This window comes from Chelonoidis abingdonii, chromosome 2, assembly GCF_003597395.2.
Source record: "Chelonoidis abingdonii isolate Lonesome George chromosome 2, CheloAbing_2.0, whole genome shotgun sequence".
Classification (NCBI taxonomy): Eukaryota; Metazoa; Chordata; order Testudines; family Testudinidae; genus Chelonoidis; species Chelonoidis abingdonii.
Window position 1 is genome coordinate 255,869,996 of NC_133770.1, and position 13,092 is coordinate 255,883,087.

General features: G+C 47.1%; 1 protein-coding gene across 6 annotated transcripts in view; it reads left to right on the forward strand.

Moving 5' to 3' along the window:
* Positions 1 to 8,687: 8,687 nt before the first annotated feature.
* OTUD6B (OTU deubiquitinase 6B) overlaps positions 8,688 to 13,092 on the forward strand; it is a 29,141-nt gene continuing 24,736 nt past the window's right edge. For all 6 annotated transcript variants that reach the window (XR_012655372.1, XR_012655371.1, XM_032805264.2 and 3 more), the window contains exon 1: positions 8,688 to 8,856. Coding sequence is in view for 4 of the 6 variants with exons in the window: in XM_032805264.2 (XP_032661155.1) it covers positions 8,769 to 8,856 (88 nt within the window). In the remaining 2 variants the exon portion in view is untranslated. The remainder of the gene's footprint in view (positions 8,857 to 13,092) is intronic.

Here is a 13,092-nt window from a genome sequence, read left to right on the forward strand (position 1 = left end):
ATTTTCAAGGTTGGATTAACATCAAGTTTTGCTACTCAGTTTTATAATACACTTTTTCAATAGTGCAGCAAAGCCAAGTGCTTGAGTCCCTCATGGTGGATTGATCTGCACTTTTTGTGTGATCAGTCTTTTAGGACGAAGACCCAGTCGATACAAGTTGGCTCAGTGCTCTGGTCCCTGAAGAGAATGAAACCCATTTATTTATAGATCACTTTATTTAAATATAAGTGTGCAACTGTGCCACAATTAATTGGTGCTTCACCAAAACTCTTCTTTCGGAATTCACATGGATGAGCAGAATAAAATCAGTATGACTGTTGAATAGTTTCAAAGCTGTTTTTTACAAATGTTTTCAAATTTTGGCAAAGGTAGAAAAAGTTATTTCATACTTAACTATCATTGGCGAGTTAACTATCAATCAACAAATTACAGGGTGAGCAAATGTTAATGCAAACAAAATGACAAAAACCCTTAACAAACATTAGTCCAGATCTCTGAATCCTCACATGGTAAATAATGCCTATATACAGAAGTAGTTTCCAATTAGACACGTACGGCATATAGTATTAGAGGGTAGCCTCTGTTAGTCTTGGATCGTAAACGCGCAGAGAATCTGGTGACACCTTACGACTAACAGACGTTTGGAGCATGAGTTTCACCGAGTGAATACCCACTCATCAGATGCATGTAGATTGAGAATTTTCCCAGAGGGCAGTTTTCCTCTTCCAGTTCTCCTCTCTTGTGCACACCTCAACTGCTAGAAACGAGCCTCATCCTCCCTGATTGAACTAACCTCGTTATCTCTAGCTTGCTTGCACATATATACCTGCCCCTGGAAATTTCCACTACATGCATCTGATGAAGTGGGTATTCACCCACGAAAGCTCATGCTCCAAAACGTCTGTTAGTCTGTAAGGTGCCACAGGATTCTCTGCTGCTTTTAGTAGGCACATAGGGGTGCTGTTGTTCTTGGGGCACAAGCTGCCAAGCAAGCAATTTTCTAGCCCAATTGGACTATTTTTAGCTGCCAGGGTATTAGCAATTGCGTGTTGCAGTATTTTGGGCTACTTTGCTGCCACTGGCAGCAGTGATTTGCTTTCTGGAGGAAGATCTACATCCTCGCCTGCCCTGCTCCCTGCCTAGGCGTCTCCTCTTATGTGGCGTTGAAGCATGCGCAGAATTCTTGAGGGAGGGAAGCAGATTTTTTGTCCCGCAGAAAGTGTGCTACAGTTCCACCTTTTTCCCACCAGAGGCCGCTGTGGTGCCAGAATAGCCTGAGCTGACTGGTCTGCAGCAGAGAGCTAGCTGCCTCCAGAGCGGTGATTCCTAAACCTTAGCAACCTGCGAACCCCTGTCACGAAAAATATCAAATCTCACAAACCTCTTCCTAAAAAATTAATATTTAGAGGGATTTTCTGCTTACCTGAGCATAAATGATAGAAGCAGTGATCTTGGACATAATTTGGTTTTTTTGTGACACACATTACACGCTATTATTATTAATTTTATTACATTATGAAAACAGCAACACTCTTCCAAGATTTCACTTTGTAGCTCCTATCACTTCAGTTAAGCCTCCAACATATTTCATCGAGTACCTGACATGAAAGAGCATACAAGTATTTACGAAGCCAACTCAAAGAGGTCGTCCTACAAGCATTTGGGTCTTGAGCAGTTCAGGCAAACAACGCATGACTACAACATAGCTTAAACTTGTCTGCCAGGAAGTCATGGTCACAAGTCTCGGGCTTCCGGCCCCCACACCCGGGGACCCTAGGAACAGCTCTGTCCACCACTACGCAATTTTTTTTTGAGAACCCCCGATACATTTCACAACCCCCCAAGGGTTCATACTGCAAAGGTAGTCCAGTGTCTACAAATATTAAAGTACAAAATTATGAGGTTATGGACTCTACCACTGGGTAATTGACTATGAGATAGGCTAAATGACCCATGATATAGGAAAGAACAATGTGAATATGGAGGTCCATGTAAGAAGCCTGTCGTTATGAGAACACACCGTTAAAAAGGTTTAGCATTAGGTCATTGCTTCTTCTTCCAACACAGCTATTAGTCTACGACCTATAATTGAGCAAGTAGGCCAATATTTTCAAAAGTGACCATTTATTTTGAGTGCCTCAATATTTCAGTGCCCAACTTGAGAAATATTGGGCTTTTTGATATTGATATTTAACAAATGTGGAATAGGACTGGAAAGAAAGCTAATATTATTTCAATATTTTAAAAGATAAATAAGATAACTTGGGTAACAAGAATCAGTTAGACTGACATTGTTCCTTGACAAAAATCAAGGATTTAGAAAAAAAATACTAATGGGGGGTGTTTCCCTTCTGGTTTCTGAGCCTTGAGGGGATATTTGAGTCACATTTTGTCATGTTTGGGTGACATTTTCTCAACTGTAAAGGCTAGAAACTTTAAAAAAAACTCACATAACCACTTGACTCCAAAAACTGAAGCTTTAAGAACCCCAATTATTGCAAGTCTCACAGTAAATTTGTGAAAGTTGGCAACACTAAAGTCATCTCAGTCTTCTGAAATCAATGCCTATGGTTTTTCTAGAGCACTCAAAACCCAGTTGTGGGTGGCTCTAAGGAAGCTGTGAACATGTGGAAAAAGCAGGAGCCCCTGTAGGAAAAGCAGTGACAAGATTTCTACCTTAATGATCAGTGCATATCTGTTTACATTTTTAAAATTGTGTTCAAGGCTCAGAAACCAGAAGTCAAACAAAAATGTTTTTTCTAAATCCTATGATTTTTAAGCTAGTCTTTTGTGTTTTTGGAACGTGATTTTTGTATTTTGGGATTGGTAATATTGTAAAAAAATTGTCGCATTTCATTTTGTCACTGCAGCCCTTATCAAGATATTTGGCTCACAGTCCATCTCTTCCTAGACCCCTGAGACTGCCATAACTTTCACGAGGCTAAATTATCCTCTGCTTGCTCCCTGAGTTAGGGGAGTGGCAAGCCATTCTGTTATAAAGAAGCAGGTTGGAGCAGACACCTTTTCCAGTCATTTAATAATCTTTCCAGATTGCATGTGAGCGTGTGCTTGGGGCAGCATTCCGTGGGGGGAACTCTGCCAGTCGCCGAGAGGGTGGCAGGCAGGCAGCTTTCAGCAGCGTGCCTGTGGAGGGTCCCCGGTCCCGCGACTCCGGTGGACCTCCCGCAGGCATGCCTGAGGAGGGTCTGGTGGTCCTGTGGCTTCAGTGACCGGCAGAGTGCCCCCCATAGCATGCCACCATGCTTAGGGCAGCAAAATGTCTAGAGCTGCCCCTGCATGTGAGAGAATGGGCGCAAACCCTAAATACTCAATAGACTGCCACTAAAACGTGCTGCAATTAACCCATTTGAGCATTAGCTTGTTATTACAGTCTCCAGTCCAGAAATAATTATCACTCTGCAATTCCTCCTGACAGATAAGCACTTGGGAGCTGCAAGAGTTGCATTTTACTCAGATATACAACAGTTAAGGATCCCATCACTAACATAAAACCTACACATAACTAAACATGTTAACACTGGGAACTTTAACCTAGCTTATATCATATGCGTGTAAAGAGATGGTTATATTTCATTGTCATAAATAGATAGCTAAGGATTAATGTTTCTTTTACCTGTAAAGGGTTAACAAAGGGAACCAAACCCCTGACCAGAGGACCAATCAGGAAACTGGATTTTTCAAAGTCAGGGAGGGAATTTTTGGACTCTGAGTCTTTTGTTTGTCTCTCAGCTATGAGAAGCTTCTTTCTTCTTCTAATCTTCTGTTTCCAACTTGTAAGTACAGGTAGAAAAACAATATAGGCTTTTATGTTGTTTTGGGTGTATTTACATGTGTGTAACTTGCTGGAATGTTTCAAATTGGATATCTTTTTGAATCAGACTGTTTATTCATATTTTCTTATAAGCAATAGCCCTGTATTGTCATCTTGATGCAGAGTTTATATTCTTATGTCTTTTTCTTTCTTTTTTTTTATATAAAGTTTTCTTTGTAAGACTTGTTTGAGTTTTTCTCTCTGGGTAGGTTAAGGAACAAGGGGAGGGAATTCTCTTTGTGTTAGATCTACGGAGGGTAAGCTCTGCAGCACCAGGGAGTTGGTGGGAGGGGGAAGAGATAGGATCATCTCTGTTTCCTTGTATTTGGGGTTTGTCTCTTTGTGGAATAAAGGAGACATGCTTCTTGGTATTGTGATGTAAAGAGATTGCATCAATACTCTCAGGTTAGCCCAGAGAGGAAAGTCTGGGTGAGAGAGAGGGAAGGGAAGTGGGTTATTTCCCTTTGTTGTAGGCTCAGGGTTTCTGAGTCTTGGGGTCCCTCCAGGGAAGGTTTTGGGGAGACCAGAGGGGGCCAAAACCCTGGAAATTTTGGATGGTGGCAGCGAGATCAGATCTAAGCTGGTAAATTGAGCTTAGGGGGTTCATGCTAGGCACCCAGATTTTTGGATGCTAAGGTCCAGATTTGGGAAGAGGCTTATGATATTCATATTCTAGGTCACAACAGAAGGGATTATTCTCTTTCCGTTTTGGGGGAGACTGAAATTTTCATTTTAAAATCCATTAGCATTTGGGGGGAAATGCTACTACACCTCTACCCCGATATAATGCTGTACTCGGGAGCCAAAAAATCTTACTGCATTATAGGTGAAAGCATGTTATTTCGAACTTGCTTTGCTCCACTGGAGTGCGCAGCCCTGCCCACCCAGAGCACTGCTTTACCACGTTATATCCGAATTCATGTTATATCGGGTCACGTTATATCGGGATAGAGGTGTAATTAAATCAATACATTTAAAAAGCTAAGACTACAAAAAGAGCATTTAAGCTAGCCTTTACTACAAAGTTTATTGACTCGGAGAGCCAGCGCCATATGCAGGGAAGTACAGATTTCTCCAGGCTGCTCAAGTACCCTCAGATACACCAGTGCAGACCTCTCCATTTAAAAAGATAGAATGTCCTATGAGATTGGTGCTGTTTCCAGCACGTAGCAGGGAAGTAACTGTGCACCTGTCGGCAGTAACTGTGCACCTGTTAAGGCCCAATTCTGCGAATGACCTCTGCACCCACGCTCAGGAAAAGAGCTGAAGAATATGAACTCATTCAGAAGTAAGTTAATTCTTTACTATGTGTTACCATTAGCAACAAGATAATAAAATGGAGACTGCTGGATAAGAGCCACAGCTTCAAGGTGTGAGTCTCTGATATGGAGAAAATGATGATTACAATCCTATTATCCTGGATTTACTCAAGGACAATCAGAAGGTGTTTCTCCAAAAAGTCAGTAAAACAGAGAAAGGTTATTTTCACCTCAGTAGAATCTCTGAGATAAAAAGAGTCAGGTGAGGAAATATTGGGGAGTCAAAGATATACTGAGTTGCTGTGATTTTATTAGCCTAAAAATCTAGTCTGTTTGAAGACTTACAGATGAAAGAAATCCATGAAGTCAGTTACTAGTAGATGTGTCCAGTTGTTCTGGAAATAAACATATTAGGAATAAAAGCTATAGATATTAGTGGGAGGTTGAAAATATTAGGTTTGATGGTGGAAGGATTTGAATCTTTTCATATTTTTAGTAAATTATTTGTTTAATAAAAAAGATTCATGGAGCTTCCTCATACAAAAAGGAATTCAATCAATCAATCAATCTATAAAGCATTTGTCATTTGTACTGTACCAGCTTATTGACAAAAAAAGAAACCTTATCCATGTGTTGGATGTGGTAAGGGGAAGAAAGAGCAGCAGATTTAAGACTGTAGGCAGTTGAAGCATAGGTAAGGAGCAGAGGCAGATTAGGGGTTTGTGGGGGCCCCTCCTCATCCCTTCCACCTGCATTTCCCACCCCTGCCCGGTGCTCCTGCCAGAGAAATGGGGTCAGGGTCTAGGGGCTGGAGCAAGACTGGAGTGGAGAAAGCCCCTGCACCTCAGCTCCAATCCCGGGCAAAAGCACTGGACAGTCAGAGTGGATCAGGGCATGAGGTGCCCCAACTGGCTGAAGCCCCAGGCATCGTCCCTGCTGGCCCAGTGGCTAATCCGCAACTGGTAAGGAGGAGCAATGCAAAGAGGATAGGGCTAAGTGCCAGGATCTGGCTCATTATATTTATTTTTAGTCCATTTAGTGCTCTTGAAAGAGAGTGAACACTGACACTCTAATAAAAATAGATCCATGTCGAGCTAGGACTTCACAACCAGGGCTGGATTAACCTTTTGTGGGCCCAGTGCCAAAACATATTTGGGGGACCTCATGAGGGCAAAGAAGCATGGTGTGGGGAGGTCAGTCCCTAGAGCAAGGGGCCAGCCAGGGGCAATGGGGCATAGCATGATGGGGCTGGTCCCACTCCACCCAGACCAGTGTAAAGGCACTATCTACAAACCGGTAGTTGCCAGACACCCACTGGTCTGCCCAACCCTGTGCTGCCAGTGTGCTCCTTCCCCTCGGGGGTGGGTCCATGCCATGCCACACAGCCCCCAACTCCCTATGCCCAGCATCCCCCAGAACTTTTATGCCCAGCAGCCTCTACAGACAGATCTTCCACTACAAATGCACAGCAGCTTACACACCATCACCTCTGCCCAGCACCCCCATACAACCCGCACCACTACTGCCCAATGCACTTCCCCACAGCCCACCACCACAACTACACAGCATCCCAATCAGACCCCCCTCATTGCCCAGCATCCCAACACAAACCTCCCCCAACACCCTCCAAGAGACCCCAGCAGCCCTCCCATGCACCTCCAGAGACCCACCCCTTCACACCCTGGCCACACTCACCAGCCCTGCTGGAAGGTGACAGCATCTGCCAGGCTGAGCTGGCAGCGCGGCTGGGGCTGGCCCAGTGCCAGGGAAGGGAATGACTCCAGCCTCTCGGGACTGGCGTGATTACCCAAGCCAGGGTCTGCCCCCACCCTGGCCGGACTCCCTCATGACCCACTTGCCTGGGGATAGGGTGACCATACATCCCCGTTTGGCTGGGACAGTTCCCTTTTTAAGCTCTCTCCTGACCATCCTAACTTTTTTTGACAAAAATGGCAAGAGCAAATGGGATAAATGCCCAACTGTTGGCAAGAGCAAATGAACAAATGCCCGGTTTACCAAAAAAGTCCGGATCAGCCCCCTAGTAGGGCATGGAGGAACATCTGTGGGGGGGTGGTAAAGCAAGGTGTCAGGCAGCATGGCTTGGGGGGTCAGCCCTAGCCCCAGCCAGAATGGAGCTTGGGTGGGGCTAGGGGCCAGCCCCAGCCCCTGGCAGCAGTGTGGGGAGCTGGGGCAAGGGAGGGGTAAGCCCCTATCCTGGCAGTGGCATGCAGCACTCAGGAAGTTGGGGGGTGTCAGCCCCCGTCTGCAGTGTGGGGAACTGTGGGGAAGGGGTCAGGAGGCTTGAACTGGTTTGTCAAGAATACTAGGAGCTGGTGAGGAAAATGCAGGTCACTGAAAGACAGTTGGCAGAAGAACACTGAGATCACATGAGGAACTGGGGGAAAGAGGAAAAACTGAGTCTAGGAACAGCGGGAGGAGAGACAAATCTCACAAAGAGTTGGGGTATGAGGAGACAACTGAGGCTAGCTCAGCAAAGAGACTGGAACAAGAAGCCAGAGAGAAGGGAGAATGGAGCAAGGACCCAGGGCGGCTGAGAGAATTATTAGGGACATGGAGATGACAGGTGGGGGCATACAGAGAAACTGGATGAAAAGGTGGAGGGGGAAAATTAGGACTGGCTGGGCAAGGATACTGGGGACAAAGGGTCAACATAGGGGGCAACTAAGACTAGCTGCACTAAGAAACTCGGAGTGGGAAGAGACACACTGGGCTGTAGATGGGGAGTCTGGAGGAGGAGAGACTAGGACTCACTGAGCAAGGTGATTAGGACTAGAATGAGAAGCCTGGAGCATAGAGACTAGGACTGGGAAGGTAGGAAGGATGGGGTAGGTACAAAGAGCTGGGATGAGGGAGAGAGAGGACTGGGACAGCTTGAAGAGACAGGGAAAAAGCGTCAATCTTTAGTGTATCAGGCAAAAGAATCTGTGACCACTAGAGCACATTTCCTTACAGAACCTGGCATGGAACCAAAGATTCCTAAGTCCCAAAATTATTCTGCTGACAGCAAGTATCCATGAAAAAAACCACTGGCAAAGTGTGTGTTTCATCCCCCACTAATGCTAGTCCTCATAGAGGATCAACCTACTATTGGCAAAAAGAACAGGAGTACTTGTGGCACCTTAGAGACTAACAAATTTATTTGAGCATAAGCTTTCGTGGGCTTAAACCCACTTCATTGGATGCATGCAGTGGAAAATACAGCAGGAAGATTATATATATATATATATATATATATACACACACATATACACACACAAAGAACATGAAACAATGGTTTTCTTTGCGGCCGAGGGGCGGACACACAACAAACCCCGAACCAGGGGCAGGTCTCCCTCGCTCTGAGCTACCGACCCCAGGCTCCGCGCCCGGGCAGACCAAGCGGCACATCCTGGCGCAGCGAGAGGCCGACAGAACAGCCCCCAGGGCCCGGTGAACCATCGCTATACTGAACCCCGACATTCGGCGGCGCTAGGACCGCCTAGGAACGATCCTTGCCTGTCTCGCTCCCGGGCGCGCGTCCCACGGGCACTAGCCGAATGCATGAGGGGCGTGCGCGCTCCCGACTGCGTGCGCGTGGTGTGTCTCATCACGTCGGATGGGGGGTGGGGGTGTACGGTGTGGTTCAGTGCGGAGCCGCCCGGCTCGACTTCGGGGCCATGGAGGGGCTCGGGCGGGAGGAGCCGGCGGCGGACGACTTAGAGCTGCTCGTGAGGAATCAGCGCAGGGAGAAGCGGGAGCTGCAGGGTGAGGAGCGGCCGTGGGGTCTGGGCGTGCGTGGGGCGTCGGGGTGCAGTGGGGCAGGGGTGGCTGGGCAGTGGTGTGGGGGTAGAGTGGGGCGGGGTACGTGCGTGGGGGCGCAGTGGGGCAGGGGTGTGTGTGTGGGGTGCCGGCGTGGGGGAGCAGTGGGGCAGGGGTGCCAGCACGGGGGAGCAGTGGGGCAGGGGTTAGGTGGGATGGAAGGTGTATGGGGGTTGTAGAGGGGTGTGCAGTATTGGGTCAGGGGCGGCGGAAGGGGGTGATGGGAGCTGGGGAGAGGGGTATGTGCCGGACATGGAGCCAGAGCAGGCAGTTGAGAGGTTATGGTCTGGCCTGGGAAGGGTGGTGAGCACAACTCCTGTGCTGGGACCCTAGTCCAGGGATTCTGAAACCGGGGGTCTGGACCCCTCAGGGAGTTGTGAGGTTATTCAGTGGGGGGGGGGGAGGGCGTTTACGAGCTGTCAATCTCCACCCCAAACCCTGCTTTGCCTCTAGCATTTATAATGGTGTTAAATATATTTAAAACTGTTTTTAATGTATAAAGGGGGTCACACTCAGAGGTTTGCTATGTGAAAGGGGTCACTAGTAAAAAAGTTTGAAAGCCACTGACCTCGTTTGTGCCACTTCATATAGTGCTGCTGGCCGGAGCCACCTTTCTCTGCAGGTAGCAGTGCAGCATGTAAGTCACACTTCAAAGCAGTTCATGAGTGTTGTGTAAATGTTAAGACCTTTCTGGGAAGTAAGAAATAATTCTCTTCTTATAGACGAAGACAGGGAAGCAGAGTGGTGAAGTGATTTCCCCACTTGGTGAATCATTTTGACAGGCAAGGTTAGGGCCCAGGAATTTGTCTCCCAGTCCATATCTCTGTGTAGCTTTTTACTGCATTATGGACAACACTTGAATATAAGGTACAAAAACTACCATTGTGCAGTTATGAACAATGAAATCCACAAGGTGAGAATTCCAGAAATTGAGGTTTATAATGCAGTAGTACACTAAAAATACCATAAATGAACAGTTATTAGTTTACATTTCAATTTCAGAAAGAAAACTTCAGAGATACGAAAAAACATTTTATTAAAACTAATGTTAAAAAAAATTATATAATACACAAGTTGAGAAAAGAGTGTCTGTACATCTGTGTATAGTGCTTAGATCAATGGTTCCCAGACTCCGATCGCGGCTCCCAGTGGCCGTGGTTCGCTGCTCCAGGCCAACTGGCTGATCGGCTGAACCTGTGGACACAGCAGGTACACAATCCTACCCAGCCTGCCAGGGGCTTTCCTTGCACTAGTGGGGGAACAAATTTGGGAACTACTGGCTTAGATTATCCACAAATACAAAGTTTGTTTTTAAAAGTCATTTGATACATGGAGTATATAATCAGCAATAACCCAAATATAGGTGAATAGATTTAACAATACAGTTTAGATATTAGAATCTGAATAATCAGGTCCATCAGTCATGAAAAGTTGTACAGAGATTTGGTTGTGAAAAGCAAAATATATCAGTGAGTGGAGATTGTCCCTCAGTAATTGAGATTAGGTTGGTTGTCCATTTAGAAAATAGAATCCCTGAGAAAAGTATGTTACTTTCTTGACTGCGCTTCTCATCAGCAATCTAGCTCATCACTGCTGATATTGACGATGTCCAGTGATGTGTTCTATGTAGATGTTCCTCAATCAACCGATGGCTTCCAACACCATGAGTTACCGCATCAGCCAAGCGTAGCATTGATTGATTCTGCATTCTTTCAGCACTTGCTCGTTACCGGGTCCCATGCGCCTAGGGCTCCGATAATGAGTGGGTGTAGCTCAAGCATCATGGAAGGCTGGGATCCTGTTTTCAGACGGCATTCTGACATCCACCATGATGATATTCTTCTGGTCCTCGTTGGTGATGACAATGTTTGGTCGCAGTTGGCTGTCAGTTTCAGGCATGGCGGAGTTTACGGCAACCTTCCCCAGGGTGACGGGATGACTCTGACCAGATGATCTTGGATGGTGGTGTGTTGTAGCTGCCAAGCTCTCTAATGGGGCTTGCAGCTACACAGGACATTTGGTAGCATCTCGTTGGCCTAGCCGCACTTTCTGCATATCTTGTCTTGATTCCCATGATGGATGGCTCCCTTCAGTGGGATGCAGTTGATCCGGGCCCTGTAGATGAACCTCCAGTCGGCAAATCGGGTGAAGCTGCTTCTGGGAGGAAGTGGATGCTGGCATCCCACTTGCACATCACCTCAAATGCCTTACCCTGGTCCGGCTTCCATTTCAGTTTTTCCACATATTGGCAGGGGATGGCATCCTTCAGGGTCCTCTCCAGCACGGTTCTAGCACTCGGAGTAATGATAGTGTGATCTGTATTCTTCACCTGTGGCACCAGGACTCCCAGCTCTTGGCGTTCCTCACACCACGTCCAGCGGTAGCTGATACGCTTCTCCAGTCATTGCATAGCATTGCGGGCACGAGTCCAGAGCGAAGCTAAGTTTCCCCGTCTCTTCCAAATTCACCTTCCAGTGAGCCGCTCAGGTAGGTGGTGACATCTTGGTTGGAGGGGGTCCTGGTGATTCCCTTCTTGACGGCAGCCTGAAGAGCACTCTCCACGATGTTCCTCACCGTGGCATCTGGACATGGTGGAAGGCATGAGTGATCACAGCAACTTTGCACAGATCACCCATTTGAGGGATTTGGCGCCGCCCTGTCTGTGCGAGATGTACACCAGTTCATTGCTGGCCCTCTGGGGAAGAAATATCCACTTCTTCACCAGCTGCTGGTTGGTGTTGTCTTCCTTGTTCAGAGGTATCTTCGCCACGGCAGATCCCCGCAGGACGGATGAGATACTGGGAATCAGGAAGGTGTTCAAAGCGTTGATCTTCTGCCATGGTGCCAGTAGGGAGGAGTCGATCCTGGTCACATTTCATTGGATCTCTTCGATGGTATCTTCAGGTGTCCGCTGGATGCGGAAACCTGTCAGTGTGCTGATATGTTGGTACGCCTGCCTGTCCTTGAGCAAGATCATGGGTTCACCCTGGATCTGAAAAGATATAACCGGACTGAATCCCTTCTACTGCCATCAATATGCAGGGATGCACACTTCCAGGCATTGAAGCAGAGTCCCGTCAAGTTGGCAGCCTGGCTGGTGATGTCAAGCATTTGTTGGAGACTCTTGGGGTTGTCCGCAATCGGGACCAGATCGTCTGCGTAGGCTAGGATATGCGCTCTGTTGTCGTATAGATAAAAAACCATCTAGACCACTGGAGATCGCTCGAATGAGTGGCTCCATGGCTAAGCTGAAAACAATGGGGCTCACGATGGGGCTTGCTTCACGCCACTACAGATAGGAATTTCAGGTGCCTCTCCTTCCATGGAGCGGATGGTCGTGGTGCAGCCTTCATACGGTTCCTGAACCAGTTGGAGAAAGTTTTCAGGCATCCCAAACTCTCGCAGCATGTCAAAAATGTGCCAGTGGGGCATCGATCCAAAAGCATTAACCAGGTTGAGCCGTCTTTGTCATAAACAGATAGCTAAGGGTTAATGTTTCTTTTACCTGTAAAGGGTTAACAAAGGGAACCACACACCTGACCAAAGGACCAATCAGGAAACCGGATTTTTAAAAGCTCAGGGAGGGAAGTTTAGGTGTGGCCTTCTCCCGTGATTGAAAGTCTTGTTCGCAGCGCTCGGCATATTCAACCTCGGTCACTAGAAGAAGGCACTTCTGACGCTGGTGTCATTCTGAGTCTACACTCAAAGCCTTAAGTACAGAGAAATCTCTTGGACGGATTGCACCAGTAGGATGAGCCCTCCACGAGGATCTCTCCTCATAGCCTTAGGCAGTTATTTAGAGCTTCTGGAATCCTGCCTGTTGAAGTCATACAGCAGACTGGATGTCCTTTCTCCTAGCTTCCCTCATGATTTTTGTATTCTGGCTGGATGCATGAGCCTGTTGCACATTGGTGTTTCTTGCTGATTTCATTTCTCCCAGATATTACTCAGACGACTTCAGTATCTGTCTTACAAGAGTCAGATCCAAAGAGGCTCTCGCTTGCCAACTCCTATCTGACAGCTTGCCATGGTGTGGTGGCCCCTCACCATAGCTTCTGTGTCTTCTGGCGTCAGTACTCCGCAGGCCCAGGCTGGAAGACTCGTGTATCTGTGCTTTTTCCTCCCGGTTTGAAGAACTCCTTTTGGACAGGTCTTCCCTTATAGGATTTTAGGACAGCACTG